The sequence below is a fragment of the Pleurodeles waltl genome, chromosome 6 (assembly GCF_031143425.1).
Source record: "Pleurodeles waltl isolate 20211129_DDA chromosome 6, aPleWal1.hap1.20221129, whole genome shotgun sequence".
NCBI classification, from domain to species: Eukaryota; Metazoa; Chordata; class Amphibia; order Caudata; family Salamandridae; genus Pleurodeles; species Pleurodeles waltl.
In genome coordinates this window covers 1,122,657,633-1,122,684,896 of record NC_090445.1, presented here as the reverse complement: position 1 = coordinate 1,122,684,896, position 27,264 = coordinate 1,122,657,633, and the positions used below count along the sequence as shown (strand labels likewise).

General features: G+C 46.4%; 1 protein-coding gene across 5 annotated transcripts in view; it reads right to left on the bottom strand.

Annotated features, from left to right (window-relative positions):
* The window catches only part of ZNF362 (zinc finger protein 362), a 135,703-nt gene that overhangs the window by 52,256 nt on the left and 56,183 nt on the right, over positions 1-27,264 (bottom strand). For all 5 annotated transcript variants that reach the window (XM_069240299.1, XM_069240294.1, XM_069240295.1 and 2 more), the window contains one exon: positions 22,913-23,153. In XM_069240299.1, the coding sequence (XP_069096400.1) occupies positions 22,913-23,153 (241 nt within the window). The remainder of the gene's footprint in view (positions 1-22,912; positions 23,154-27,264) is intronic.

Sequence of the window (27,264 nt, the reverse complement as noted above, 5' to 3'; positions counted from 1 at the left end):
CGAGAGAGAGAGGGACATTACAGCTTGGAAATCTTGGAGTACTTGGTGTTTCAAACGTGGTTTTGATCCTTTGATACCGGTCATTAAAGCTGTGGATTTTTCGGCAAAGGTTTTTGTTAGCAATTTGAGTTACCCAATGGTTAAAACATACAGGTCAGTGATTGTCACACTACATATTTTGGTTGATGCTTTTTCCAGGGGGAAACAGTTATTTTTGTTTGTAAGATAATGTAAAATATTTGTTTTAAGAGACATCCAAAACCAATATGTATTATTTTGTGGGATGCCAATATACTGTTGGATTTTTTAAAATATTGGCCTAATAATGAGGTTTTGTTATTGAAACACCTGTCTTTGAAATTAGCAATTATGTGGTTTAAAATGTAATTTAGGTTTATTTCTGATGCTAAGGCTTTGGAATTATCTAACAGATTTGACACACCTGAGCAAGTAGTATTTAATATAACTAAGAGGAATTCAAAAATGTTGAGAATTATTGAATATCTGTGTTTCAGGGCTCAATCTAGGCTGCGTTTGTCGAGTTGTATCAAAGAATATGAGAGTAGAAATAGAAAAGCAAGACCCATAGGTGCAAATCAGTTACTGATTTCTTATGTAAAGTCTTTTAAGCCTGTAGCCATAGAAGCGACTGGATGGGTCAGATTCACCAAGATATGCAACGGCACGTATGGCCTTGGTAATGGGTGGAAGCTTAGAAGATTCTTTACAAGCTGGAGATTGGTTGAATGTATCTACATTTTCAAAATTTCAGTGAAAACTAATTATGCATGTTTCTATATGTGTGGTGCAAGAGTTTAGAATTTGCACATAATCAGTCTCCAGTCTTGACATAAACTTGTGATTTTCGGACCTTTACATGTAATGAAAATCAAGATTTTATTCAAGATTCAGATTATCCCATGCTCATTTCCCACCCTAGAGGAATGCAGGTGGACTACAATCCAAGAGTCTGAGACTTTAAAAATATCTCGGTTTTCAATACATTTTAAGCTTGAAAAATCACAATTCTGACTCAAATGCGCATTACACATTTAGCTCAGGGGTGGTCACCTGAATTTCAAGGGCAGATGACCACTAATACGTCAGAGATGGATACCATAATGTAGAGTATTCCTACAATATACCAAAGATACCCAGAATAATGCCAGGGGTGGCTATTACTCGGACAAGGATGTCCACTATGTTGCAAGCACTTCTTACCATAACGCCAAAGATTTCCACAATGTGCCAAGACATGCTATGAGGGGCCACCATCACTGGCAAAGGCAACTAGTGGGAGGCCATAATAGTTGTGGCCTCTAGGAGTGTTCAAAATGTCTATAAGAGGCACCATTATGCCAGGACGAACAAAATGCTAGGGGCTGCCACCATTATTGCCAGAGATGCCCCTTCCATGCCAGAGGAGCACTAAATGACACTGGAGTCTCAGGTGACAAGGCTGCCAGCAAGAAAGACTACTGTGCACTAGGCAGAGCCTCACATCAGGCACTCAGGAATGGACAGGCTTGCTCACACACACACACACACACAAACACACACACACACATACATACACACACACACACACACTCCTATCTGACAACCAGTTCCATAAAGCTAATTAGACCCTTACATAGCTTTCCACTATACGTCTAGGCTTGTGCCCTGTTTACAAACACTACTCAAGACTGGACTCCTGCAGCACTGCACTGAAGGGGGTCTGCTAGCATTCTTCCTTCCAAACCTAGGGCTCACTCAAAGTGTTACTGGTAACACAGGCACATGCAACACAACCATTCACCATACTGCGTTGTCACATTGTGTTGCAGATCCTGTGAAGTCACTCACATTGTGTCCGTCATCAAGGGGCTCAGCCAGTGCTTTGTCTAGCTGCCAGTCTAAGGGTCTGAAGATAAGTAGCACTGATTCCGGCATCTTGTGTCCTACATGTCCTGATAGCTACATGACAATTAGCCACTAACTAGGACCTGGTGAGCTACTGATACCGCTTGGGATACTCTTTGGAGTTTTCTGATAAACATCACAGACTTGACTGCCTTGTGTCTTGCCAGTTGTAAAGCATTTGCTGAGGAGATGGACAACAACAGTAGGACTATGACTGAACGAACCTCTACTCATATTCGGTAGATTGGAAAAAACTTAAAGGGCTCTCAAATAGCCACCAAAATGAATTTACTAGTACTATCAGAAGATTAGAGTAGATAATCTAAATATTACACGACCAACAGAAAACATGAATCAAACGATTTGCCACTTCCCAAATTCAACATATGAATAAGATTTGTATACACAAGGAATGCAGAAAAGGAAATTAAGATTATTTTACGGTGTTAACATTTTACCATTGATCATTTTATGCCTTTAATATTGCCTTTTTTGCTTAAAGGATAGCCCGCAATAAATACTGGTGATTAGTAGCAGAATGAATCCCATTTATTCTGTTGTGTTAGCGGCAGCTGCCTACAGCATACTGGGAAGTTATGCGAGGCCTCAGAGACAACTTCTGGTAGTCTGAGGTACTTTCCAACATGGTTCTGAGTTTTCCATTGCAGATCTGTGTGATTCTGATTGTAATTATGGGTTATGGATATTGTCTTCCGGTTCCTTCTTCAATTTAAAGGCTGTCTTACTCACTGAGTTGTTGTTGTTGTATGCTTGTTCTAGGCTAGCACATTGAAAAGTATGTAACATTTCTAGATGGCAAACAAGGGCTGCTTCAATGTGCAGTTTTTTAGTGTTAGGTCTGTTTGAAGCTGTGCAGTGGTAGTCTTTAGGCATATCTGTGCAGTGTTCAATGTGTGTTATATTCGTTCAAATGAGCTTTGTTGTATGTTTTACTGTTGTATGGGAGCTCTGCATACAAACTTTGTATTGCTATAATGGGATTGGTATCACTGAACTATGAGATGTATTTGAGAAATCCAAGTCACCTGATCAGGTTTGTTTCTTTTCCCAGTGAGGCTACAAATGGGAGTTTGCACTTTTACTAGGTTTCCAAGAAGTGCAGAAACTTTGCATATTTTTCCTGCACAGGCATCCCCGAAGGAACTTCTGCAGGGAAAATATCACGCAGTGAATTTTGCAGCTTGGAATAAGGAAAAGAGTGTGGTATTCCTCATTACTCCATATTCCGTGTGTCCAAACTCAGTATAAGAAATTAATATTGAACCTGGTAAATGCTGCATTACCTAATATCAGTGTATTATTACTACCCAACTACTGGAGCACTCAGGAGAAGGTCCATAGAGAAAATATATTTTAATGTAGTTTACATGGGGCAAATGACCACTAAGGAACCAATACAATTATCTTGTATATTACCTGGAGCTCAAAGATATACTAATCTATATTGGTGAAAGTGATGGCTAGTAATCCCAACTTGTCTTGGTCTAATGACATTCCTGATAAGTTGGAAAGGGACAGGATGGTCCTCACAGTACTACATCACACACTATCAAAAACAGGAGCAAGAAAGTAGGATGAGGACTGAACGAAAAAAAAAAAAATACAAAACATAATTTGGCACTATCCGGACATACTGACATTTTTATTTGGATCCATTTGCTCAAGTCTGGCCAGTTTTCACCTAGTTTCCAGTGACTCTGGGTTAAAGTACAAACCCTTTTTGCTGTGGAAACTGCTGGGTTTTGCAAAAAAGGCAGGCTTTGTCACCACAAAAAAAGGCAAATTGGAAAGGACTGTGTGACTCGCAAAGTACACTTTCGAATTCCTTGAAAATCAGAAGATGTTACGGTATGCATGAATGGAATCCCATTCTCCTCTGAGATGCAGTTTAAACTTTATGAATGTAGCTGTTGGCAGTGGGGATGGGAAGACAGACGCAATGACGTTTAAAAAATCCCATTCACTCGTTTATGTAGCTGCTGTCGATTTAATGGACAGTGGATGTATTAAAGAAAAAAAGATTGAATTCCGTTAACAATGACGCATGGAAGAGATCCGCTGTTCCTCTTGGGAACTGAACGTCTACTCAATTAATATTTAAGTGGATCGAATTCTGCAAATACTACTGAATGTTCCTATTGCCCTATGATGGCTGTATATAGCTACAGCAGCACAAAACTGAGAATGTGTCACAAAGCAGTCTTTAAGAAAAATATAACAATTACTGTGCTACTAAACCTTTGTACTTTAGACTCTGTGTTTTGTAAGTGATTTATAGTCTGTTTTTCAATTCGTTTTGCAGACCTAGAATGAGAAGATTCCAAACAGTTTTGTTAGGTGTGAGGCCTGAGAAGACGCCTGGTGTGCAGGATGAACCTGGTCAGCTTTGAACCAATTATCCTCCTAAACAGATCCAGCCTGAAGAAATAAAAGCTGGGCTTTTTGCTACGAAGGCTGTGACGTGAGAGAATACCAAACATGCCATAGGGGAGGATGCCGAACAAGCTTTACATACTTTCCCTCAGGCAGAGCTACCAGAGAGTACACCTATCAAACCACTCAATGCAACCAACTGGGACTCTAGATAGAAGCAATATTACTGATGAAAAAACATTTTCGATACTTTAATTAGATATGACATGAATCTTTCACAGGTGTCAGAGGCTTAGAAATTGACTAGTCTGAACATTATCCTGGTAAGAACATTGTTTTGCTTTTGGCAAGTACAAGGAAGAGGAGCATACTGTAGAACAAACTGCTTGATGGTCTTCTCATTTTTTTTTTATTGAAGCAACTGTTCTTAGCTTTAGATTTTCACCTAACCCACTCACAGTGCAGACAATCATTCAACATCATGGTCGCTAAAGTTTAATTTGGGCAGCAGACTTGGAAACCTTGGATGTGTTCCTCACTGGTCCCAACCTGAAGGCGTATGTGAGCAGGTGGCAATGAGACCATTTGCTTAAGGAACAATTGTTATCACTACACAGATTAGCAGAAGTGAAAAAACAAATGTGCGCCACTGCAGTAAAGAATTTTAAAAATGCTTCAAGGAATCACAGTCTACATTCTTTTTCATAGCAGATCGAGCCCTCCAAGAGAGAGGGATAAACATGTCCCTCTATCTGTTGCAACAGCCTAGGTCGGTCGTTGAATGAGTCCCAGTTGGTATGGGAAAGTTGGATTTGGAAACACTTAGAAATCACTCACTTTGAAAGTGATTTCCCAAGTTTACAAATCGTTTGAGTGCAATTCTGAAATAATATTCAAAATTTGTCAAAGGTAATTTTCTAATTTCGTCTACTTGCCTTGAATTTTGAGAACACGCTCTGTCTGTCATATGATCAATTAGAAATTCACACATGTGAATGAGACCTGCAAGGCTAAGCTAAATAAAAATTCAGAAAATATTCTTGTTTAAAGGAAGTATGGAAGTAGAATGGCCCCAGAGCCAATTAAGATTTCAATTGAAATACCACCGATATACTATAATATAATAGGCCTCTTACTCGCATAGGTCACTACTGTGTGCTGCAGCCAAGTAATTAATTTCAGGATCAACAACTCTTCTCACCCCCCCCCCCCCCCCCCCCCCCCCATTTTACATCTTGCAAACAGAACGAATTTGCCACTGGAATTGTAGCGAATGCCTGGAATATAACAAAGAACACCACCCAAATCACTAGTCCAAATAAAGAATACATGAAAACTAGAAGGACTTGTGAAACTGACAATATGAATTAATAAAACAAAAAGTTTGAACCAAGCAGCAGGGCGTGTTTTACCTTCTTCATTCATTTATTTTGTAAGGCAGTCTTGTGACTAAGTCTTCATATGGCAGTTTCCACAGAAAGAAGGATCCAAGATTAAAAAACAAATCCCCTTTTCTGAGTGAGTCAGGACACCTGGCTGAGAAAGGTCATAAATCTCCCTAGGGAAATATGGAGCATGTCTGTCAGAAGTCTGTGCTCCACGAGGCCCTGGACTTATTTCGTGGGCTGTGTGTTTTGATCATATGTAGAATGATTGGTAAATCAGTGGACTTGGTAGACACAGCACTCCCCATCATCAGATTAGGTAGTTTGGGGGAAGTGGAGGATCACTAACCTCACTGATCATGCAAATGAGCTACACATGTCAGGCTGTGGAGTGCAAGGTTACATTTATGTTAATTTTTGGAAAGCAGGGCTTTTGACAAGCACTGAGCTTTGGGCTTCTCGGACTTGCGGCGATAAGCAGGATGAGCAATGAGCATTGAGTACCCACTGATGCACGGCTTCTGATACATGAGAAAACTTCCACAGGTGTGGGAGTTCCAATGACTATAGCCTGGCCATGGAGAAAAGGTCTGCAGCTCTTGTGTGATCTTGGGTGACGCTCTTAACCCCTTCGCTGCCAGGCCTTTTCCCCCTCCTGTGCCGGGCCTTTTTTTGCCTATTTGGGGCAGTTCGCGCTTAGGCCCTCATAACTTTTTGTCCACATAAGCTAACCAAGCCAAATTTGCGTCCTTTTTTTCCAACATCCTAGGGATTCTAGAGGTACCCAGACTTTGTGGGTTCCCCTGAAGGAGGCCAAGAAATTGGCTAAAATACAGTGAAAATTTCGTTTTTTTCAAAAAAATTGGAAAAAGTGGCTGCAGAAGAAGGCTTTTGGTTTTTCCCCTGAAAATGGCATCAACAAAGGGTTTGCGGTGCTAAACTCAGCAGCTTCCCAGCTTTCAGGAACAGGCAGACTTGAATCAGAAAACCCAATTTTTCAACACAATTTTGGCATTTTACTGGGGCATACCCCATTTGTGCAATTTTTTGTGCTTTCAGCCTCCTTCCAGTCAGTGACCGGAATGGTCATGAAACCAATGCTGGATCCCAGAACCCCTAAACATTTCTGAAAAGTAGACAACATTCTGAATTCAGCAAGGGGTCATTTGTGTAGATCCTACAAGGGTTTCCTACAGAAAATAACAGCTGAAAAAGAAAAATATTGAAATTGAGGTGAAAAAAACCATCAATTTTTCTCTACTTTTTACTCTGTAACTTTTCCCTGCAATTTCAGATTATCGAAAGCAATATACCGTTACGTCTGCTGGACTCCTCTGGTTGCGGGGATATATAGGGTTTGTAGGTTCATCAAGAACCCGAGGAACCCAGAGCCAATAAATGAGCTGCACCCTGCAGTGCGTTTTCATTCTATACCGGGTATACAGTAATTCATTTGCTGAAATATAAGGAGTAAAAAATAGCTATCAAGAAAACCTTTGCATTTCCAAAAAGGGCACAAGATAAGGTGTTGAGGAGCAGTGGTTATTTGCACATCTCTGAATTCCGGGGTGACCATAGTAGCATGTGAATTACATGGAATTTCTCAAATAGATGTCTTTTTTACACACACCCCTATATTTGGAAGGAATAAATGTGGAGAAAGACAAGGGGCAATAACACTTGTTTTGCTATTCTATGTTCCCCCAAGTCTCCCGATAAAAATGATACCTCACTTGTGTGGGTAGGCCTAGCGCCCGCGACAGGATATTCCCCAAAACACAACGTGGACATATCACAGAAAACAGAGCTGTTTTTAGCAAAGTGACTACCTGTAGATTTTGGCCTCTAGCTCAGCCGCCACCTAGGGAAACCTACCAAACCTATGCATTTCTGAAAACTAGAGACCTAGGGGAATCCAAGGAGGGGTGACTTGTGTGGCTCGGACCAGGTTCTGTTACCCAGAATCCTTTGCAAACCTCAAAATTTGGCTAAAAAAACACATGTTCCTCACATTTCTGTGGCAGAAAGTTCTGGAATCTGAGAGGAGCCACAAATTTCCTTCCACCCAGCGTTCCCCCACGTCTCCCGATAAAAATGATACCTCACTTGTGTGGGTAGGCCTAGCGCCCGCGACAGGATATGCCCCAAAACACAACGTGGACATATCACAGAAAACAGAGCTGTTTTTAGCAAAGTGACTACCTGTAGATTTTGGCCTCTAGCTCAGCCGCCACTTAGGGAAACCTACCAAACCTATGCATTTCTGAAAACTAGAGACCTAGGGGAATCCAAGGAGGGGTGACTTGTGTGGCTCGGACCAGGTTCTGTTACCCAGAATCCTTTGCAAACCTCAAAATTTGGCTAAAAAAACACATGTTCCTCACATTTCTGTGGCAGAAAGTTCTGGAATCTGAGAGGAGCCACAAATTTTCTTCCACCCAGCGTTCCCCCACGTCTCCCGATAAAAATGATACCTCACTTGTGTGGGTAGGCCTAGCGGCCGCGACAGGATATGCCCCAAAACACAACGTGGACATATCACAGAAAACAGAGCTGTTTTTAGCAAAGTGACTACCTGTAGATTTTGGCCTCTAGCTCAGCCGCCACCTAGGGAAACCTACCAAACCTGTGCATTTCTGAAAACTAGAGACCTAGGGGGATCCAAGGAGGGGTAAATTGCGGGGCTCGGACCAGGTTCTGTTACCCAGAATCCTTTGCAAACCTCAAAATTTTGCTAAAAAAACACATGTTCCTCACATTTCTGTGGCAGAAAGTTCTGGAATCTGAGAGGAGCCACAAATTTCCTTCCACCCAGCGTTCCCCCACGTCTCCCGATAAAAATGATACCTCACTTGTGTGGGTAGGCCTAGCGCCCGCGACAGGATATGCCCCAAAACACAACGTGGACATATCACAGAAAACAGAGCTGTTTTTAGCAAAGTGACTACCTGTAGATTTTGGCCTCTAGCTCAGCCGCCACCTAGGGAAACCTACCAAACCTATGCATTTCTGACAACTAGAGACCTAGGGGAATCCAAGGAGGGGTGACTTGTGTGGCTCGGACCAGGTTCTGTTACCCAGAATCCTTTGCAAACCTCAAAATTTGGCTAAAAAAACACATGTTCCTCACATTTCTGTGGCAGAAAGTTCTGGAATCTGAGAGGAGCCACAAATTTCCTTCCACCCAGCATTCCCCCACGTCTCCCGATAAAAATGATACCTCACTTGTGTGGGTAGGCCTAGCGCCCGCGACAGGATATGCCCCAAAACACAACGTGGACATATCACAGAAAACAGAGCTGTTTTTAGCAAAGTGACTACCTGTAGATTTTGGCCTCTAGCTCAGCCGCCACCTAGGGAAACCTACCAAACCTGTGCATTTCTGAAAACTAGAGACCTAGGGGAATCCAAGGAGGGGTGACTTGCGGGGCTCGGACCAGGTTCTGTTACCCAGAATCCTTTGCAAACCTCAAAATTTGGCTAAAAAAACACATGTCCCTCACATTTCTGTGGCAGAAAGTTCTGGAATCTGAGAGGAGCTACAAATTTCCTTCCACCCAGCGTTCCCCCACATCTCCCGATAAAAATGATACCTCACTTGTGTGGGTAGGCCTAGCGCCCGTGACAGGATATGCCCCAAAACACAACGTGGACATATCACAGAAAAGAGAGCTGTTTTTAGCAAAGTGACTACCTGTAGATTTTGGCCTCTAGCTCAGCCGCCACCTAGGGAAACCTACCAACCCTATGCATTTCTGAAAACTAGAGACCTAGGGGAATCCAAGGAGGGGTGACTTGTGTGGCTCGGACCAGGTTCTGTTACCCAGAATCCTTTGCAAACCTCAAAATTTGGCTAAAAAAACACATGTTCCTCACATTTCTGTGGCAGAAAGTTCTGGAATCTGAGAGGAGCCACAAATGTCCTTCCACCCAGCGTTCCCCCACGTCTCCCGATAAAAATGATACCTCACTTGTGTGGGTAGGCCTAGCGCTCGCGACAGGAAACGGACCAAAACACAACGTGGACACATCAAATTTTTTCGCAGAAAACAGTGCTTACCTGTGGATTTTGGCCTCTAGCTCAGCCGGCACCTTGAGAAACCTAGCAAACCAGCGCATTTTTGAAAACTAGAGACCTAGGGGAATCCAAGATGGGGTGATTTGCGGGGCTCTGACCAGGTTCTGTTACCCAGAATCCTTTGCAAACATCAAAATTTGGCCCAAAAACACTTTTTCCTCTCATTTCGGTGACAGAAAGTTCTGGAATCTGAGAGGAGCCACAAATTTCCTTCCACCCAGCGTTCCCCTAAGTCTCTCCATAAAAATGGTACCTCACTTGTGTGGGTAGGCCTAGCGCCCACAAAAGGAAATGGCCCAAAACACAACGTGGACACAACATATTTTTTCACAAAAAACAGAGGTGTTTTTTGCAAAGTGCCTACCTGTGGATTTTGACCTCTAGCTCAGCCGGCCCCGGGGGGGGGGGGAAATGCCCTAAAATAAATTTGACCCCCCCCTGCCCAGGAGCGACCCTTGCCTACGGGGTCGCTCCCCCTGCGTGACATTGGCGTCAAACAACAAATCCCCGGTGCCTAGTGGTTTCTGCCCCCCTGGGGGCAGATTGCCCTAAAATTGACCAATCTGCCCCCAAGGGGGGCAGAAATGGTCTAAACACACTTTGCCCTCCAGGGGAGCGACCCTTGTCTGATGGGTCGCTCCCCATCTCTAAAAAAACAAACAAACAAACAAAAAAACACAAAAAACAAATTTGTCCTGGCGCCTACAGGTTTCTGCCCCCCCTGGGGGCAGATCGGCCTAATAATAGGCCGATCTTCCCCCAGGGGGGTCAGAAATGGCCTAAAATAAATTTGCCCCCCGAACCTCCACCCCCCCCCGGGAGCGACCCTTGCCTACGGGGTCGCTCCCCCTGCGTGACATTGGCGCCAAAAAAACAAATCCCCGGTGCCTAGTGGTTTCTGCCCCCTTGGGGGCAGATTGACATAAAATCGACCAATCTGCCCCCAGGGGGGCAGAAATGCTATAAATACAGTTTGCCCCCCAGGGGAGCAACCCTTGTCTGATGGGTCGCTCCCCATCTCTAAAAAAAAACACACAAAAAAAATGTGCCCTGGCGCCTACAGGTTTCTGCCCCCCCTGGGGGCAGATCGGCCTAATAATAGGCCGATCTTCCCCCAGGGGGGGCAGAAATGGCCTAAAATAAATTTGCATCCCCAACCCCCACCCCCCCACCAGGAGCGACCCTTGCCTACGGGGTCGCTCCCCCTGCGTGACATTGGCGCCAAAAAACAAATCCCCGGTGCCTAGTGGTTTCTGCCCCCTTGCCGGCAGGTTGACCTAAAATCGACCCATCTGCCCCCAAGGGGGGGCAGAAATGCTCTAAATACAGTTTGCCCCCCAGGGGAGCGACCCTTGTCTGATGGGTCACTCCCCATCTCTAAAAAAAAAAAAAAAAAAAAAAAAAAAAAAAAAAAAAAAATTGCCCTGGCAACAAGAGGTTTCTGCCCCCCCTGGGGGCAGAAATGGCCTAAAATAAATTTGCCCCCCCCAACCACCACCCCCCCACCGGGAGCGACCCTTGCCTACGGGGTCGCTCCCCCTGCGTGACATTGGCGCCAAAAAACAAATCCCCGGTGCCTAGTGGTTTCTGACCCCTTGGGGGCAGATTGACATAAAATCGACCAATCTGCCCCCAAGGGGGGCAGAAATGGTCTAAACACAGTTTGCCCCACAGGGGAGCAACCCTTGTCTGATGGGTCGCTCCCCATCTCTAAAAAAACAAACAAACAAAAAAAAAACATTTGCCCTGGCGCCTAGAGGTTTCTGCCCCCCCTGGGGGTAGATCGGCCTAATACCAATAGGCCGATCTGCCCCCAGGGGGGGCAGAGATGGCCTAAAATAATTTTGTCCCCCCCACCCCCCCCCCCGGGGAGCGACCCTTGCCTACAAGGTCGCTCCCCTTGCGTGACGGCGCAAAAAAAAGATCCCTGGTGCCTAGTGGTTTCTGCCCCCCTTGGGGGCAGATTGACCTAAAATCGGCCGATCTGCCCCCAAAGCGGGCAGAACTGGCCTAAATACATTTTGCCCCTCCAGGGGAGCGACCCTTGTCCAAGGGGTCGCTCCCCATCTGTGAAACGAAAAAACAAAAAAATCCCTGGTGCCTAGTGGTTTCTGCCCCCCTTGGGGGCAGATCAGCCGAATCAAAATAGGCTGATCTACCCCCCAGGGGGGGCAGAAATGGCCTAAAATAACCCCCCACCCCCCCAGGGAGCGACCCTTGCCTAAGGGGTCGCTCCCCTTGCGTGAAATTCGCACGCAAAAAAAAAACCTCCCTGGTGTCTAATGGTTTCTGCCCCCCTTGGGGGCAGATTGGCATCATCAAAATAGGCCAATCTGCCCCCAAGGGGGGCAGAAATGGCCTAAATATATATTGCCCCGTAGGGGAGCGACCCTTGCCTAAGGGATCGCTCCCCACAAAAAAAAAGAAGATCACCACAAAAAAAAAAAAAAATAAACCCTGGTGCCTAGAGGTTTCTGCCCCCCCTGGGGGCAGATCGGCCTAATAATAGGCCAATCTGCCCCCAGGGGGGGCAGAAAAGGCCTTCCCAAAAAAATGCCCCCCCTGGGAGCGACCCTTGCCCAAGGGGTCGCTCCCGTTGCGTGAAATTCGCGCGCAAAAAAAAACTCCCTGGTGTCTAATGGTTTCTGCCCCCCTAGGGGGCAGATTGGCCTCATCAAAATAGGCCAATCTGCCCCCAAGGGGGGCAGAAAAGGCCTTCCTAAAAAAATGCCCCCCTGGGAGCGACCCTTGCCCAAGGGGTCGCTCCCTTTTGCCAATTTCATTGAGAAAAAAAAAATCCCTGGTGTCTAGTGGGGTTTCAAAAGCCGGATTGCAAGCAATCCGGCTTTTGAAACCTGTGAGAGACTTCAAAGGGAAGGAAATACATTTCCTTCCCTTTTGAAGCCTCTCGGGGCCTCCCCCAGTGATTGAAAGAGAAATGCAAAAGCATTTCTTTTTCAATCGCGCTGGAAGCTCTGCTTCCAGCGCGATGGGGGAGACCCTGTGACTAATCAGCACGCGCTCGCGCGCTGACGTCACAGGGGGGGTTGGGGGGGTCGGGGGTGGAAGGGGAAGGGCTTCCCCTTCCATCCCTGACTTTGGGGGGGTGGGGGGAAGCACACAGAGGGAGCGAGAGCGCTCCCTCTGGGCTGTGTGCCGAGGACGTAGTGGTTACGTCCTCGGCACAGCAGCACTGTGCCGCAGGACGTAACCACTACGTCCGCGGCACAGAAGGGGTTAAACCAGCTGTTGTCAGCAAAGGGACGAAGTTCACAACCAGAGCAAAAAACTGACTGAGAATTGAAATCGTCAAAGGCAACTTTTCAGAACATTGCCATTAACTATATAACTCACTGTAAGTTCTCACCAAAAGCGTAGGGTGCAGCTCCTTTCACACTACGTTGAATGCCAGTTAACAATTACTCGAGCTGCGTTGTGCACTTCATATTAATTCAGTGAAATACTGTACACCTAAACAGGGAAGACCCTCAAAAAAGGTGTCAACAATCTGGTAGCATCTGGTGCACAGAGGATGCTAGGGGCATTGCCCCCACTAGCACGCATAAATTGCGTGAGAGAGATACTGTTTGCAGCTGGAGCGGCAGCAATGTAAACAGATTAAATGAAAGGTCTGGCATATCGTCTGGGTAAATCTTTTAGGCCTTGTAGTGTCCGCCTAGAGCATGGACGAGCCCACTGCTGCGCTAAGCAGAAGGGGTCAACCTGGTGACCCCTATCTAATTGTACACTGTTGGATCAGTCCGAGAGTGACATATGTACGAACATTTAAAAGTAGGAGTGTGGGCGGCGGGATAAGCGTATAGCATCAGGGAGTGGAGATCACAGTGTTTGAATAAAGTACCTGCCGTCCAATTAGAAGGCTTAGTGTTGTTCATACAGCCCGACACTACATTGGCGACAAGGGCTGCTCACCTCTCCCTTCCTACCTCCGCCCATCGGCACTCTGTCAGTCGCCGCCGCGTGACCACCCCGCAGCTGCGTGCTTGTGCAGACTCCTTTTCTGCGCCGAAGGTGTCTTCCGGTCGCTAACGCTGTCCCGTGGCCAGACCCCTTGCACCACCACGAGCTCCACTCTCCTCCTGCGGACTCCATCGCCGCTGAAGTGCAAGGCCTGCCCCCGGGCCCTCCCACTGCGGCCCCGCCTCCTCTACCGCACATGGCTGCCACCCGTTTTCTCTGCTGCCCCTCCCGGAGGACACCGCCCAGCAGGCCTCCGTCTCACCATGCGGGAGTGCGTGCAGAACGTCTCCATGGCAACCTGGGGTCGGCTCCTACCGACGCAAAGATAGCTTTCCGGCCCTCGTGCTGCTCTCCAAGGTACTGTGCCTTCCACCCTGCTAAGCCCCGGGGGAGTACAGACTGGTGCCTGCAAAAGGGGTGCATTTTCTGAGTGGCCCCACCAGTTTTTCCCACTACCCTCACAAGGGCCCAGACTTTAACTGTGTCAACCTGCTAACCACCAAAGCTGGCTACCTTACCCGCCCAAGGTGATTCCCCTCCAGTTAGCCCACAGCCGTCGGCAGCACCTCACGATATGGCCAGCATACCAGTCCTTGAACCCTTTACCATCACGGGGGCCCCGCCCACATAGGCTGCGAGATGGACAGCCTGGATCGAACGGCTAGAAACCTACTTTGAGGCACTGGATGTCAAAGATGAGAGGAAGAGTCCTTTGCTGTTGCACCTTTGGGGTGCTGACATCCACAAAGTTTCTAAGTCAGTAACTGAAGCCACCTTCCACTTGTATGCCACGCTGAAAGACGCAATCTTTGCACATTTTGAGCCGTACGCCAATCCAGACTACGAACGCTTCCTGCTACGCCAAGCGCGACAAAAAGCAGATGAATCCGTGGTTGTCTTCTACACGCGTCTCAGGGTGTTGGCAAGCAAGTGTACACTCCCAGATGAGGAAGATGAAATCAGGGCCCAATGTATCCAGGGGTGCACCTCTTTGAAATTCAGCGAACGCATTCTGCAAGAGCTCAACATGCGCATGAGAGACATCCTCACACTTGGACGTTCCCAAGAACTGTCTAAAGCGCGGGCTGTCCACATGGAGCAAACAGCACCTATTGAGGTAAAAACAGAGCCAATAAACGCAGTTGTCACTGGCAGCCCCAAAACACAAAACGACGCGCGCTGGGGCGAGACAAAAGGAGAGACAATGCAGATGGTGCAGTGGGCCTCTGCCCCATCCAACTGGATGTCTTGCCCATGGAAAAACCTGCAGCGCCTGTGGCAAGATCAACCACTTTGAAAAAGTGTGCCGTTCAATGCCTAAGACACAACCTACTCTCAAGAAGACTGTCAAGGCAGTCACAGCACTCCCTACCACCTCATCAAGCAGCGACATGGACGGTGACTACCAGGTTGTCCACGTGATCAGAGCAATCGAAAAATGTGCGGCTCAGAGTCGACATCTGCCTACATGTCAGATAACCCTGCATGGCCATCCCATACCAGCTTTGGTTGACACTGGCGCATCTATCAATCGCATGGCTGCTGAAGTGTACCACAGCCTCACAGCACGACCTCTGCGCAAGCCGACCAGTGTGCTTGTCTACACTTTTTTGAACTCTCAACCCCCACAAATAATGGGTGCCTTCACAGCAGAGGTACAGCATGAGGACATAAAATTCTGTGCGAAAATCTGTGTGTGACAGGAAGGATCTGGCTTCCGGCTTGGCTGCTAAACCGCCCAAAACCTTGGCCTAGTTCATTTTGCTTTCAGTATCCACGACAGCTGCCTGGAAGACCTCACTAAAGAATTCAACACTATCTTCAATGGCATTGGCTAACTCAAAGGACCTCCCCTTCGACTACATATCGATGAATCAGTGTCTCCTGTTGCTCTCTGGCACGTGGTTTTCCACCTTCGGTCAAAAGTAGAACAAGAACTACTACTCCAGCAAAAAGCCAGAATCATTGAGAAGGTATCAGGACCCACATCATGGGTCTCCCTGATTGTTGTCACAAAGAAACCAAAGCAGCCTGATGCCGTCTGCATCTGCGTGGACATGCGCTTACCCAACGAGGCAATCAGGAGGGAAAGGCAACTCGCCCGACAATTGACATAATAGGAGAACTTTCAGGCTCCAAATGGTTCTCTAAAATGGACCTCCGGTCAGGCTACCATCAGATGGTCCTACACCCTGACTCCAGACCCATCACAACCTTCTCCACCCACATGGGCCTCTGGAGATACACACGCCTAAATTTTGGTATATCAAGCGCTGCCAGGATTTTCCAACACACCATCAAAGGGGCACTAGGAGGGCTAACGGTACTCCTGAAAGTAATCAATGATATCCTCGTGCATGCTCCCACGCTCGAGAGCCACTTGATCGGCCTGCATGCAGTGTTCATCCGGCTGCAAGACCATTGCCTCACGCTGCATCGTGAGAAGTGAGAATTCTTAAAGGACAGTATCAGTTTCTCCGGCTACAGGTTCTCCCAGCAGGGGGTTGGCCCAGATCCAGCAAAGTAAGGGACATCCAAGAAGCCCCAGCTCCTACCTCGGTGTACGGGGTCAGGAGCTTCTTAGGCATGGTCACGTATTGTGGTCGCTTCATGCAAAAGTTATCAGACCTATCGGGCCCCTGAGGGATCTCACCAAATCCAACAGTCCCCGGGTGTGGGGTGAGGCACAAGAAACTGCTATCAAGAACACAAGGGAAGCCCTGTCAGCTAACACCACGTTGGCCTTCTTCGACCCCAGGTGAGACTCCCAGCTGTCTGTCGATGCCAGCCCCACCGGATTAGGCGCCGTTCTAGCGCAGAAGCAGGACTCCGGAACGTGGGCTCCCATAGCCTTTGTCAACAGAACTCTAACACCGACAGAACAGCGCTATTCCCAGATTGAGCGCGAAGCCATTGCCATCCACTGAGGTGCCGGCATTTTCACATATACATCTATGGCAAAGCATTTACAGTGGGTACGGATCATAAACCGCTGCTTCCACTCTTCAAAGGCTCGTAATCAACGCTGCCTCCGTGAATTGAAAAATGTATTTTACAGTTGCAAGAATTCAATTTCCACATGGAGTATCAACCGGGTGTCAGGAATCCTGCAGATTTTCTGTTGCGTCACATGCGCCCAGCCAACCCTCAGGAAGCAGAGGAAGCTTTCGAGGCGGAAGGGTATGTGCGTCTGATTGTCGACAGGGTCAGACCCTTACTCATCCCTCTGCACGAGGTAGAGGAAGCCACCAAGCAGGATGATTGCCTGCTGATGGCCATGGAGGCCGTAAGCTCCAACGATTGCCGGCCGCTGCAACACCCCGCCAGTTTTTGCACTGAAGAAGCTAAGACGACCCTCCAAGCGTTATTTCCCGTTCGATATAAACTTTTGGTCAGTGATGACGGCTGCCTGCTGCGCGGACCCCCTTTGGTACTGCCTGCATGTTTAAGGTCGAGGGCAATGATGCTGGCACATGGTGCTCATCAAGGTATTGTGAAATCTAAAAATAGAGTAGGAAGCAAAGTTTGGTTCCCAGGACTTGACCAACAGGTGGAAGACACCGTCAGGAGTTGTTTGATCTGCCAGGCCAGTGGTAACCCCTGACATCCTGGCTCCAGTCATCACCAAAGAAGGTCCCACGTTTTCCTGGCAAAGAGTGAGTGCCGACTTTGGGGATCTCTCCGATGGATCCTACATGCTAGTTGTAATAAACGACTATTCCCGGTAACCAGAGGTAGAGTTGGTCCCATCCACCGCTGCTCAGGTAGTCATTCCAAAAGTGGAGATGTTGATGGCCACTCATGACCTCTTTGGAGAACGGCACACTGATAATGGGCCTCCGTTCAAAAGTCATGAATTGGGTGACTTTTTAAAAGTCCAGGAATACAGTTCACCGCAAAATCACACCCAGGTGGCCCAAGGCTAATGGTGAGGTAGAGCGGTTCGTAAAGACATTGTCCAAAACCATCCGCATTACTGTGGCTGAGTGGCAGAACACTGAAACTGCCATATATAGTTTCTTGCGAGAGTACAGTCACCCCTCACGCTACCACGGGCGTCATCCCCAGCCAGTTATGCTTCGGAAGAGTCGTAAGGGATACCATACCTCATCACCCTCTCTGGGCCGATCAACCCAGTGCCCGGAACCAGTCCGCGAGCAGGAGGACTTGCAACAACGACTAAGCCTCCAGGAAACGGAGAGCTCGACAGAGCGCTGACCAGCTAGGGGACATTGTGTTGGTGAAGGATCGCCACCCCGGTGGCAAGTTTCGACTACCGTTCGAAGCAAATAAATGGACTGTAACCACTGTTCAAGGGACAATGGTCAGTGCAACAAGAAAGGGTGACAGGGTTACGAGAAATGTGTCCCATTTCAAATGGCTTACCACTATGCCTTCGGCCAGACACGAGGAATATGGCCTCATTGACAAATGTTTTGCAAGTGACTAAGAAGATGTGAATCTTGTGCCTGCTGCCTCCCAGCTGCCTGAGTCCTCTGTCGGGGGCAGGACCACTGCTGAGCAGCCTGCCCGGACACCCCAGTGGCCCTTAGCCACAGAGGAGGTTCTATCCCACGCCGGTAGCAGGAGTCCAAGAGCCGTGAGTGACACGCACCTGACAGGTTTGGGAAGGTCCGGACCGGGAGATACCATCTCCGACCCGAGACCATCATGGCGTTACGCTAACTTTGTACTTGAGTAAATACATTCATGCTGTGTGTGGTCTGTTACCATTATGACTGTGTGTACATGGTTGTCCTACTGGGGCTGTTCTGGTCCTCCACGATGGGCCGTTTCACAGTTTTTTTTAATGTTATCTTTGTATTCATGTTTTCATGTAGTTGAGGAGGAATGTAGTGTTCGCCTACAGCATGCTCAGCAGAAGGGATCAACCCGCCGACCGCTATCTAATTGGACACTGTTGGAACAGTCCGAGATGACATATGTATGAACATTTAAGTAGGAGTGTGGGCGGCAGGAAAAGCGGATAACGTCAGGGAGTGGTGATCAAAGTGATTGAATAAAGTACCTGCCGTCCAAACCGAAGACCTAGTGTCGTTCATTGAGCCGGACCCTACAGGCCTGTACTGCTGACATGAAGTGCGCATGTCAACAGCAAACTGAGATGTGGGGGCTAGGGGAATGCGTGAGGGCACGGTGGAGCACCACAGACTGCACACGCATAGGAGGTGTTTTTAATTTCAGCCCACCTCACATATTCACAATTCACAGACATAGCACGCAAGCCCAAAGCAGCGCAATATGTCTGAAAATAGAAGCCTCCAATGTCGTCCCATGCTCTATCAGAACCCAGGATGGAATAGGGATGTTACAGAGTCAGTCCCCAGTCCTATCAGGCATTCAGAAGGGACTGACTGGGTAGCACTTGTACAGCACTGTTTGACAGACTCCAACTTCTGCACCCATCAATGAAGTCCTCTGCCCCTTTTCCTCCTCTTACGTATCGTTCCAACTGCCTCTCCCACCTAAAGCAGCCCTGGCTGGAGGCACTTCAAGCAGGAACCAGTGTATGGAGTGGATTCAGGAATGCAAGATGTAAGATTCCTGTCCGAGATGGCAGACATGTTTTACATTTTTCCCCAGATATAGCTATATAGGATTCCGAACAGTAATTCATGTCTGATTGATACCTAGCTTAGCTGTGCTAGAGGTGCTGGAAAGAACATGGTGTGAAGCCCAAGTCAGGTGTGTGGTTTGATTTTGTGCATCAAATAAGTATTATCCTGTGAGTGTTAGTAATACAGGAGCAATTTTAATTCAGAACAGGCAAAACTGATCATTCTAGCCAAACAATAGCCGTGCTGCCTCAGGCAGACTGCAAATCGAGACCTGCCAAATGAAAATTAGTCTTGCCCAGCTCCAAAAGCCCAGGCTGTACTGCCACATCGGAACCTTTTGAGGCCTCATAAGATGTATAGCTTGAGTCAGTGGAAAGTGACCATGGGACAATGTCTTGGTATACCAGTCAGACTAAGTGTATCTACTACAACAAAGTGACTGAAGGGGAGCTTGAATTGATTAGCCACTGACATTCACTCGGGCTGCCATCCAGCTCACTATGCCAGAGGCCAGCCATATACAATAAATGTTAGTCCTCCTCCAATACGAACAGTCCTGCCTGAACTGCCAGACTATGCCCCTCCACATAGAAAAACAAGCAACCCCAGACTGGCATATGCCTATTTACTTCGCTTTAGTGAAGCACAGCATGGGTCCTGTGGCACAGCGAGCTCAGGACCAACATCTGGCCATACCCAGCACCTAAGACATCTACTGCAACAAACAACAAAGTGATGGAAGGAATAAGGAAAGAATAGCATTAGCAGGAACAGGACCAAGTGAGTCAGAGCATTACAGAGCACAAGAGAGATGAGGCATTTTGCAAAAGAGATGACTTTAGCTGTGATTACATGATCATGCTTTCTCTTAACTTCAACCTCAAATTTGAACATGGAGCAGTGACCTTAACCACAAATTCATAAGAAAATAGTGTCCCAAAATTGCTCCCAGTCCAAATACAGTTAGCTGGGTATGCCCAAACATGGGTACCTGGCTCACTGTGCCACTGGAACCACGCTATACCTGGCTGTATAGCCCTAACTAAGGCAAAACCGGTCCTAGTTTGCTTGTGCTCTGATTCAGGGAGGACATGGCCTGGCAGTTTGGGCTACACTTTTCCCATGAGAAGCAGGGTCAAGACTGATTTGCATATGGCTGGGTTCAAACTGAGGTGGCATGGTGGGCAAAAAAAACAATGGATTGGGATGAGCTTCGAGTGATTACCTGTGGATGAGATTAATTCAAGCGTCCATCCATCAACTTTTAGTTTTTAGGTTGAGCAAGCAAGTGCTTTGACCTGTTGTATATCTTGTGGGCCTTCAACCACGCCCACCGCATGCCCATCACTTTCACTTATTTGTGGGCTTGCCTTTCAAAAATCCTTTATCATCATTGGTAAATGCTTTACGTTTGTCCCGACTAGAGGAGGTTTTGTTACCGCCTTGCAGACTAACCCTGTTAACATGGATAATTACACAATTGCCGATACGTTTGACTGCAAGCACACTTCTTTTTGTGTCTCTCCTTCGTGCTCATGCTCATGGTGGTCATAGTGCTGTGAATTGGCTCACTGATGTCGACTGTTTTACTTTTCATTTTCAATTTAAGAGGCAAGAAAAGTGCAGTTAGGAATTTACAATGCTAATAGTTCTAATTCAAGCAAACACGAGAACCATTGCATTGCTAATGCTTGTTGCATTTGCTGTCCAAAGTACACCAGATACGCACAGACGTGGGTCCTGGGCTCACAGTGCCACTGGAACCAGGCTATACCTAGCTGAAGAGCCCAAACTAGGCCAAAACAAGCCCTTGGTTGCTTTTGTTCTGATAAAGGAAGGGCCTGGCAGTTTGAGCCAAACTGTACCCATGACAAGCAGAGTCAAGACTGATTTCATATGGCTGGGTCCAAACTGAGATGGCATGGTGGGCAAAAAAACTAAAAACAATGGACTGGGATACGGCCCAAAGCGATTGCCAGTGGCTGATGTTAATTCAAGCGTTCCTTCCATCACCTTGTTGTTTTTGCATTTTCCACCTGAAATACATCGGGTATGCCCAGACTTGGGTCCTGGGCTAGCTGTGCCACTGGAACCCTGGTATACCTGGCTGAAGAGCCCTAATTAGGGTGAAACTGGTTCTAGGTTGCTTGTGTAATGGTTTAGGGAGGACCTGGCTTGGCAGTTCAGGCTGGACTGTTCCCATGAGGAGCAGGATCAAGACGGACTTGCATATGGCTGGGTCCAAATAAGGTGGCCAAAAAACAATGGATTAGGATGCGGGCCAAGCGACTTCCAGTGGCTGATATTTATTCAATCATTCCATCCATCACCTTGTTATTTTTGCATACGAAAATATTGTCCCACTATCTCTCCCAGTTCAAATACAGTTCTGGAAACATTGGCCACGTGCAAGTGCAAATTACTAGATTGAAAGACAGAATGGCACAAGCAGCAGGTCTTAATGGCCTAAATATATCACTTCATGGCATCTGTAAATTAATTTCAAATGCTTTATAGTTACACGCTGCTATATGCGGTTTAAATGTGCCTTGAAACACTTTCGGAGGCTACAGGGTACACAAAGACAAATGAGTCCAGGAAGCCACCTAATTGGTGGGGATGGGGTGAAGGTAGGAAAGCTTTGGAAAGTTTTCAGTTTTCATGGGTGAAGGGTGTATCAGAAAGGTACTCTAGGCACATATTGAGTGAGGTCAGGTTTGTGGCACTCATTTTGGTGTATCAAATTTAGTTAAAACACAGTGAAGACGTATCAATCTGAGTGAATTAACAAACTGTACATTAAGCCCAGCTCCTGTATTATAAGGAATTTGGCAGCCCCTTGACAAGCAATCTAATTAACCATTTGATGTAAGGAAAAAACATTACAATTATGAAATAAACCCACACCCTAACATCATCTTTGAATGACTCAATTAATAAAATAATTCAGATGAGATGTCCTAACTGTATGCATGTTGGCAGGGGGCATTTCTTTTAGTATTAAGCATGAAATCCAGGACCCACTTTCAAGCATGTCAATATTTCAAGGAGAGCCCCTTTGGAATATCCTGTTAAACCTATAGCTTTTAAACAAAGTCATTTTGTAAACTGTTCTGTAAAATGCATATTTTTGCTTTCAATTTTTTCTTTTTTTTTCAGGGTGAGAACTCCCCCTGTTCCCACTTGAGACAATCGGGCTGCTACACTTTGCTTGCTCACCCCACACATTTAAATCCCACCGCTTTTAAATTTCACTAGTCGCCACTGAAATAGCAAGGGGTATTAACAAAAAAGCCCAATATGAAGTGGACAACATTTATCAATGCGGCATTGAGGGCATGAGGTTCAGTGGCAACGACTGAATCCAGACACATCAGCTGTAATGCAGACTTACCTGACATACTCTAGTTGTGTCTTAGTTTCGATAAAGACCACAGCTAGTAGCTATTAGGAAAGGGCTAAAGGGTGCCACTGAGTGCTTCACAGGAGTAGGTGGCACTGGATGATATTCAAAGCCCACATACACGCTTGCTTTTTTAACTAAAGACAGGAGGCACACCCCACCCAGACACTGCGCAATATATTGTTACCTGAGACTGTGCTAGTAGCCGGCCTTGCATGCAATGCCACATCTGGTTGTGGTACAGACTGTGAGTGAAGTCCTGGAACTTGCTGCAGCTTTTGCAGGGTCATGACAGATTGGCTCGTCTCAGAAGGTGGCATTAGCAGTGGCTGCTGGGAAGGTACAGACGTAGGGGGTAGGTGAGGTGGCCGGATCTTCTCTGCCATCAGTTGCTCCTTAATCTTATTAATCAGCACCAGGTTATCCAGCTGCAAATCAAGAGAAATCTTGAAATACCAAAAGAATAAACTGCTGACCAAGATAATGAAAGACCATTCATTTAGAAGAGTATGCTCACTGTAGAAGATAAATTACTGAGAATTTGTCATTACTAGAGAATTTGTCCCATTAAATACATCAGCCAGTAACCTTTGCCTTTTGAGCATTTTTATATCATGTTTTTGTGTAGCCATTTTAGCTATAGTTTTACACATGTTATTTTAGCAATCTAGGCCTGCTGTTGTGCACTTTAACCTAGATATGTTTTTGTTGTAGCTTCGTTATATTATTTTAATAACAACCACATTTGTGGTCTTGTTTTGTTTTCTCTATATAGTTGCTTCTCGCATAGGTCAGCGCGGCTTTCCTAAATAAAGACATTTCTTTCACTCTGCGTGCTCAAGGCTGCAGTGAGACAGGTTGCTGGCAAAAGTGGTACGCTTTGTCTCCACTGTTCACAGAAACATACACACTCTTACGTGGGGATCGTTTCTTGGAACATCAGCTGTTTTATTATAAAAACACTACTTTGACCCATGTACGTTAGAGGGAGATTCCGGCCAGATGACCACAACTGTATGCTGATTGTCGAGTGCTTCGCTGCAGCTGCTTATATAGACTACAGACCTCTTGCTCAGGTACGAGTGATGTTGTCTTCCCCGGGGGAATCCGAAGGGCAGAACTAGAGCTTAACATGCTGTGCTCTAACACTGCCTAGGTAGAAACTATCTATACAAACCCTAGTGACAATATAGTAGCGTTATTCTTGTGTTTTACTCTCCTTGTCACTTCTTTAATCCTGTTGTGCTTCATCATCCTAATTATTGCAATACATGCTTTATTATCTAGGGTGCAGTTACTTCAATAAAACCTTACTGAACTTTATCCTGCCTCTGACTGTCCTTGCATACGTGAGACTAATGTAACTCAGAGAAACGGATGAGATCCGAGTGACCACGATTTCCCTGAGGAGTCATTTATGTCATGCGCCCGGTTGCCCAAATCATCCCTGCTCTTGGGTGGGGATGAGGCATTGCTAGTTAGCCGGAACAAACCTGGATTAGCTTGACAGGCATCACCTGGAGCAGTTTCAGACTGAGTCCCCCGCAGTCCAGGCGATTCTGCCACCCAAATCCAGTAGTCTCATTGTGATAATGACAACCTACACAACATGGTGCCGCCAACGCTTGGTCAGGCTCTAATTTTTGGGTCTTCCTGAGTACTGCTGTCTCACTACATGCAAAGACACCTCAGTACTATATACGGAGACGTCCGGGGTATTGAGGATATTACCTCCTCAGTTTAGGGAGTACCTAACTAACGCTGTAGGTTGTTCAAGCTTGAACTTTAAAAAGGATAATCCCCATTTGGTGTGCTTATCTCTGAACAAAATATACCATTCATCATGGCGAACCTGAAGCGCGTAGCAATTGCAGTCAATATGCGACTACCCTTTACTGTGCATTTATTGGCACATGGCCTCGCAGCCCAGGGGGGTCCAGTTACATTTGTTGTTGAGGCTCATCCATCCTATAGAACAGAAATGTCTATTCTGGAGTCACATTTCCAGCAGCTGATGGGAACACAAATACATTTCACCACTATACACCTGCGAACATACCTGCACAATATAGAGCATATGCATATCTAGAAATACCTTTATCTTATCAAGAGCATAATAATTGGCTTGAAGGCGCCCTAACACATACAATCCTACATGTTACGTTAGGTCCTCTAAGTAATGATGGCCCTACCTGGCCTTTATTGGCCACATATAAACCGCACCCTGATGCAGCAACCTTGACAGTAGCTGACGTCCGCCGCTTATACACGGAGCTCACGGAAATATGTAGACGATTAGTACACACTGTAATGCAAACATTAAATACAAACCCAGCACGTGCTGCCCCGGCGTAACCACATGCAGTAACGCCCGGTATTAGTCCTGCGGCTGTACATTCGATCATAGGTAAATTACCCGCCAAACGAGAAGAGATTCTGTTTTGGTGAGCTCAAAAAATAAATACACTGGAAGCAGTATTTCCTCATACGGGACCTCAGGATAAACACAGAATATTTACTATGTGCTTGCCATTTGGGATGGTTCCCACAGTTGATAATTGCAATACTTGGGGCATGGTATTTGCCACGCTCTATACTACCGCACATGGTACACCGACACTTGCCAATCTTCCGGAAGTGTTAAAACAAATTCAGCCTGGACTTGGGGATGCAACTCATGGGCAATTTTGCCATGGTGTCTTCAATCATATTAAGTAACCTTAAAGGGGAAGCAGTTGCACTGGCAGTGCATATGCGGCTCCAGGACATTCCTCCACAGGATCAAGAACGTGAGCTGTCAAAGATTATGGCAGAGACCTACTCTAGTATTGGTTGAGAAAGTCTGGGGGCCAGACCCAGAAACCACAGTTTCAGGGTAAATCTCAAAAAGATACTACCAAGCAAACTCCTGCGGGTTCTAAAAAAAAAAAACACTGGGATGAAAAAAAAAAAACCTTAAAAATAAAGAGGAGAATCTCCGCACACGGAGACCCCACAGAATAGATTCAATCTCAGAAATAGAGATAATATTAAAACGCCTTACAGATATCAATATACTGATACACGCCAATCTTGTTCCTTTCAGGACTCACCGGAAAAACACAGTGAGAGAGGTGGGCAGTCAGAGAGAAGAACTGAGTACGTGAAACTGAGACAGGAATCACAACACTCTGCAGAAGTTTCTGTCAAAAAAGAAGAGAAACTTCCCCAATAAAAGACTCAATCTTAAAAGAAAAAAGTGGCAGCAGTTGCGATTCGTCATGGCACTCAAGAAGAGGGCTCTATTGTAGAACAACACAATAGTTTGCCGGAATCTTAAAGAGCATTTGGAGGTGAAAGCAACTGATGACTTCTTACAAGTTGAAACTGCGGACATGCGTGTCTCCACGCCTGACAGGGTGTACAAAGTAACGTTACAGTTAGGAGACACTGAACGCACAATTGACGCAATCTTTTGGGACTGGGTCATCAACATATATGACATTCTACTGGCCGAAAGAGATTGATTGGCCACCTGAATTTGTCCGTACTTGCCCATATGGGGAAGAGGTTATCAAACCTTCTTTCTCGCCCCTTGATCCAGATGAGTTTGCAGAGTCCTACGCAATTGACTGGGCATTGGCGCTCCTAATTTCTAGCAATCCATTACAATGTGTGTACTTTGATCAACGCGGTCCCCTAACACCGGAGAGTGCATACAAATACATATTAGTCGCTGTTGACTCCTGCCCCAGATTTCTGTGGGTGTGGCCGCAACGCTCGGCTGACGCTCGGACTGTTGTTAAAAATGTGCAAGTCTTTATCAGCACATATGCAGTTGCGGCTTTCCACTCAGACCAGTGCCCTGCTTTTGCCACAAGGGCACTCATGGACGCCATGGCTTCATTAGGGGTCCAACTCAATTACTGGGTTCCATTTCATCCCGAGGGAAATTGTGTTGTGGAGCTACGAAACCGAGATTTAAAGCAATCCTTAATGCCCATAGTATTAGGTATGGGTCATAGTTGGCTTAATCACCTGTATGGAGTCCAGAGAGCACTTAATAATCTGACTAGAAGGTCCCTGCGGGGGTGGGAGGGGTTTACTTCATACGAGTGCCTGTTTGGCACTAGAATGTATGTTTCAGATCTTGATGGTCCTGGCGTGGAGGCGGCAGAAACACCTTTTGACATAAATGAATGTGCCACTGTCTTGCAGGAATTACAACAGTACCGTGACGACAACACTTCTGCCAGTGCTGTCTCCATAGGAAATTAAGGATGTACCAATAACACATACCGGCTGGATTCTAAATGCGGAGGATCTAGTACATGAAAAAGTTGCTGTGAAAAAGGAGTTTGGTCCTTCCTATCGTACACCGGTCCCAGTCCACGGTACCAGAACTGTTATATATATATATGTTATAACATATATATATGTTGTCTGCAGTTCACAAGCCTATAGTGTAGTACTATTTCATAAGGTGCTCAGCTTGTGTCCATGACGCAATCTTTCAAGCTCAGATATGCAAGTGATTCTACCCTTGTGCTACTTTACTTT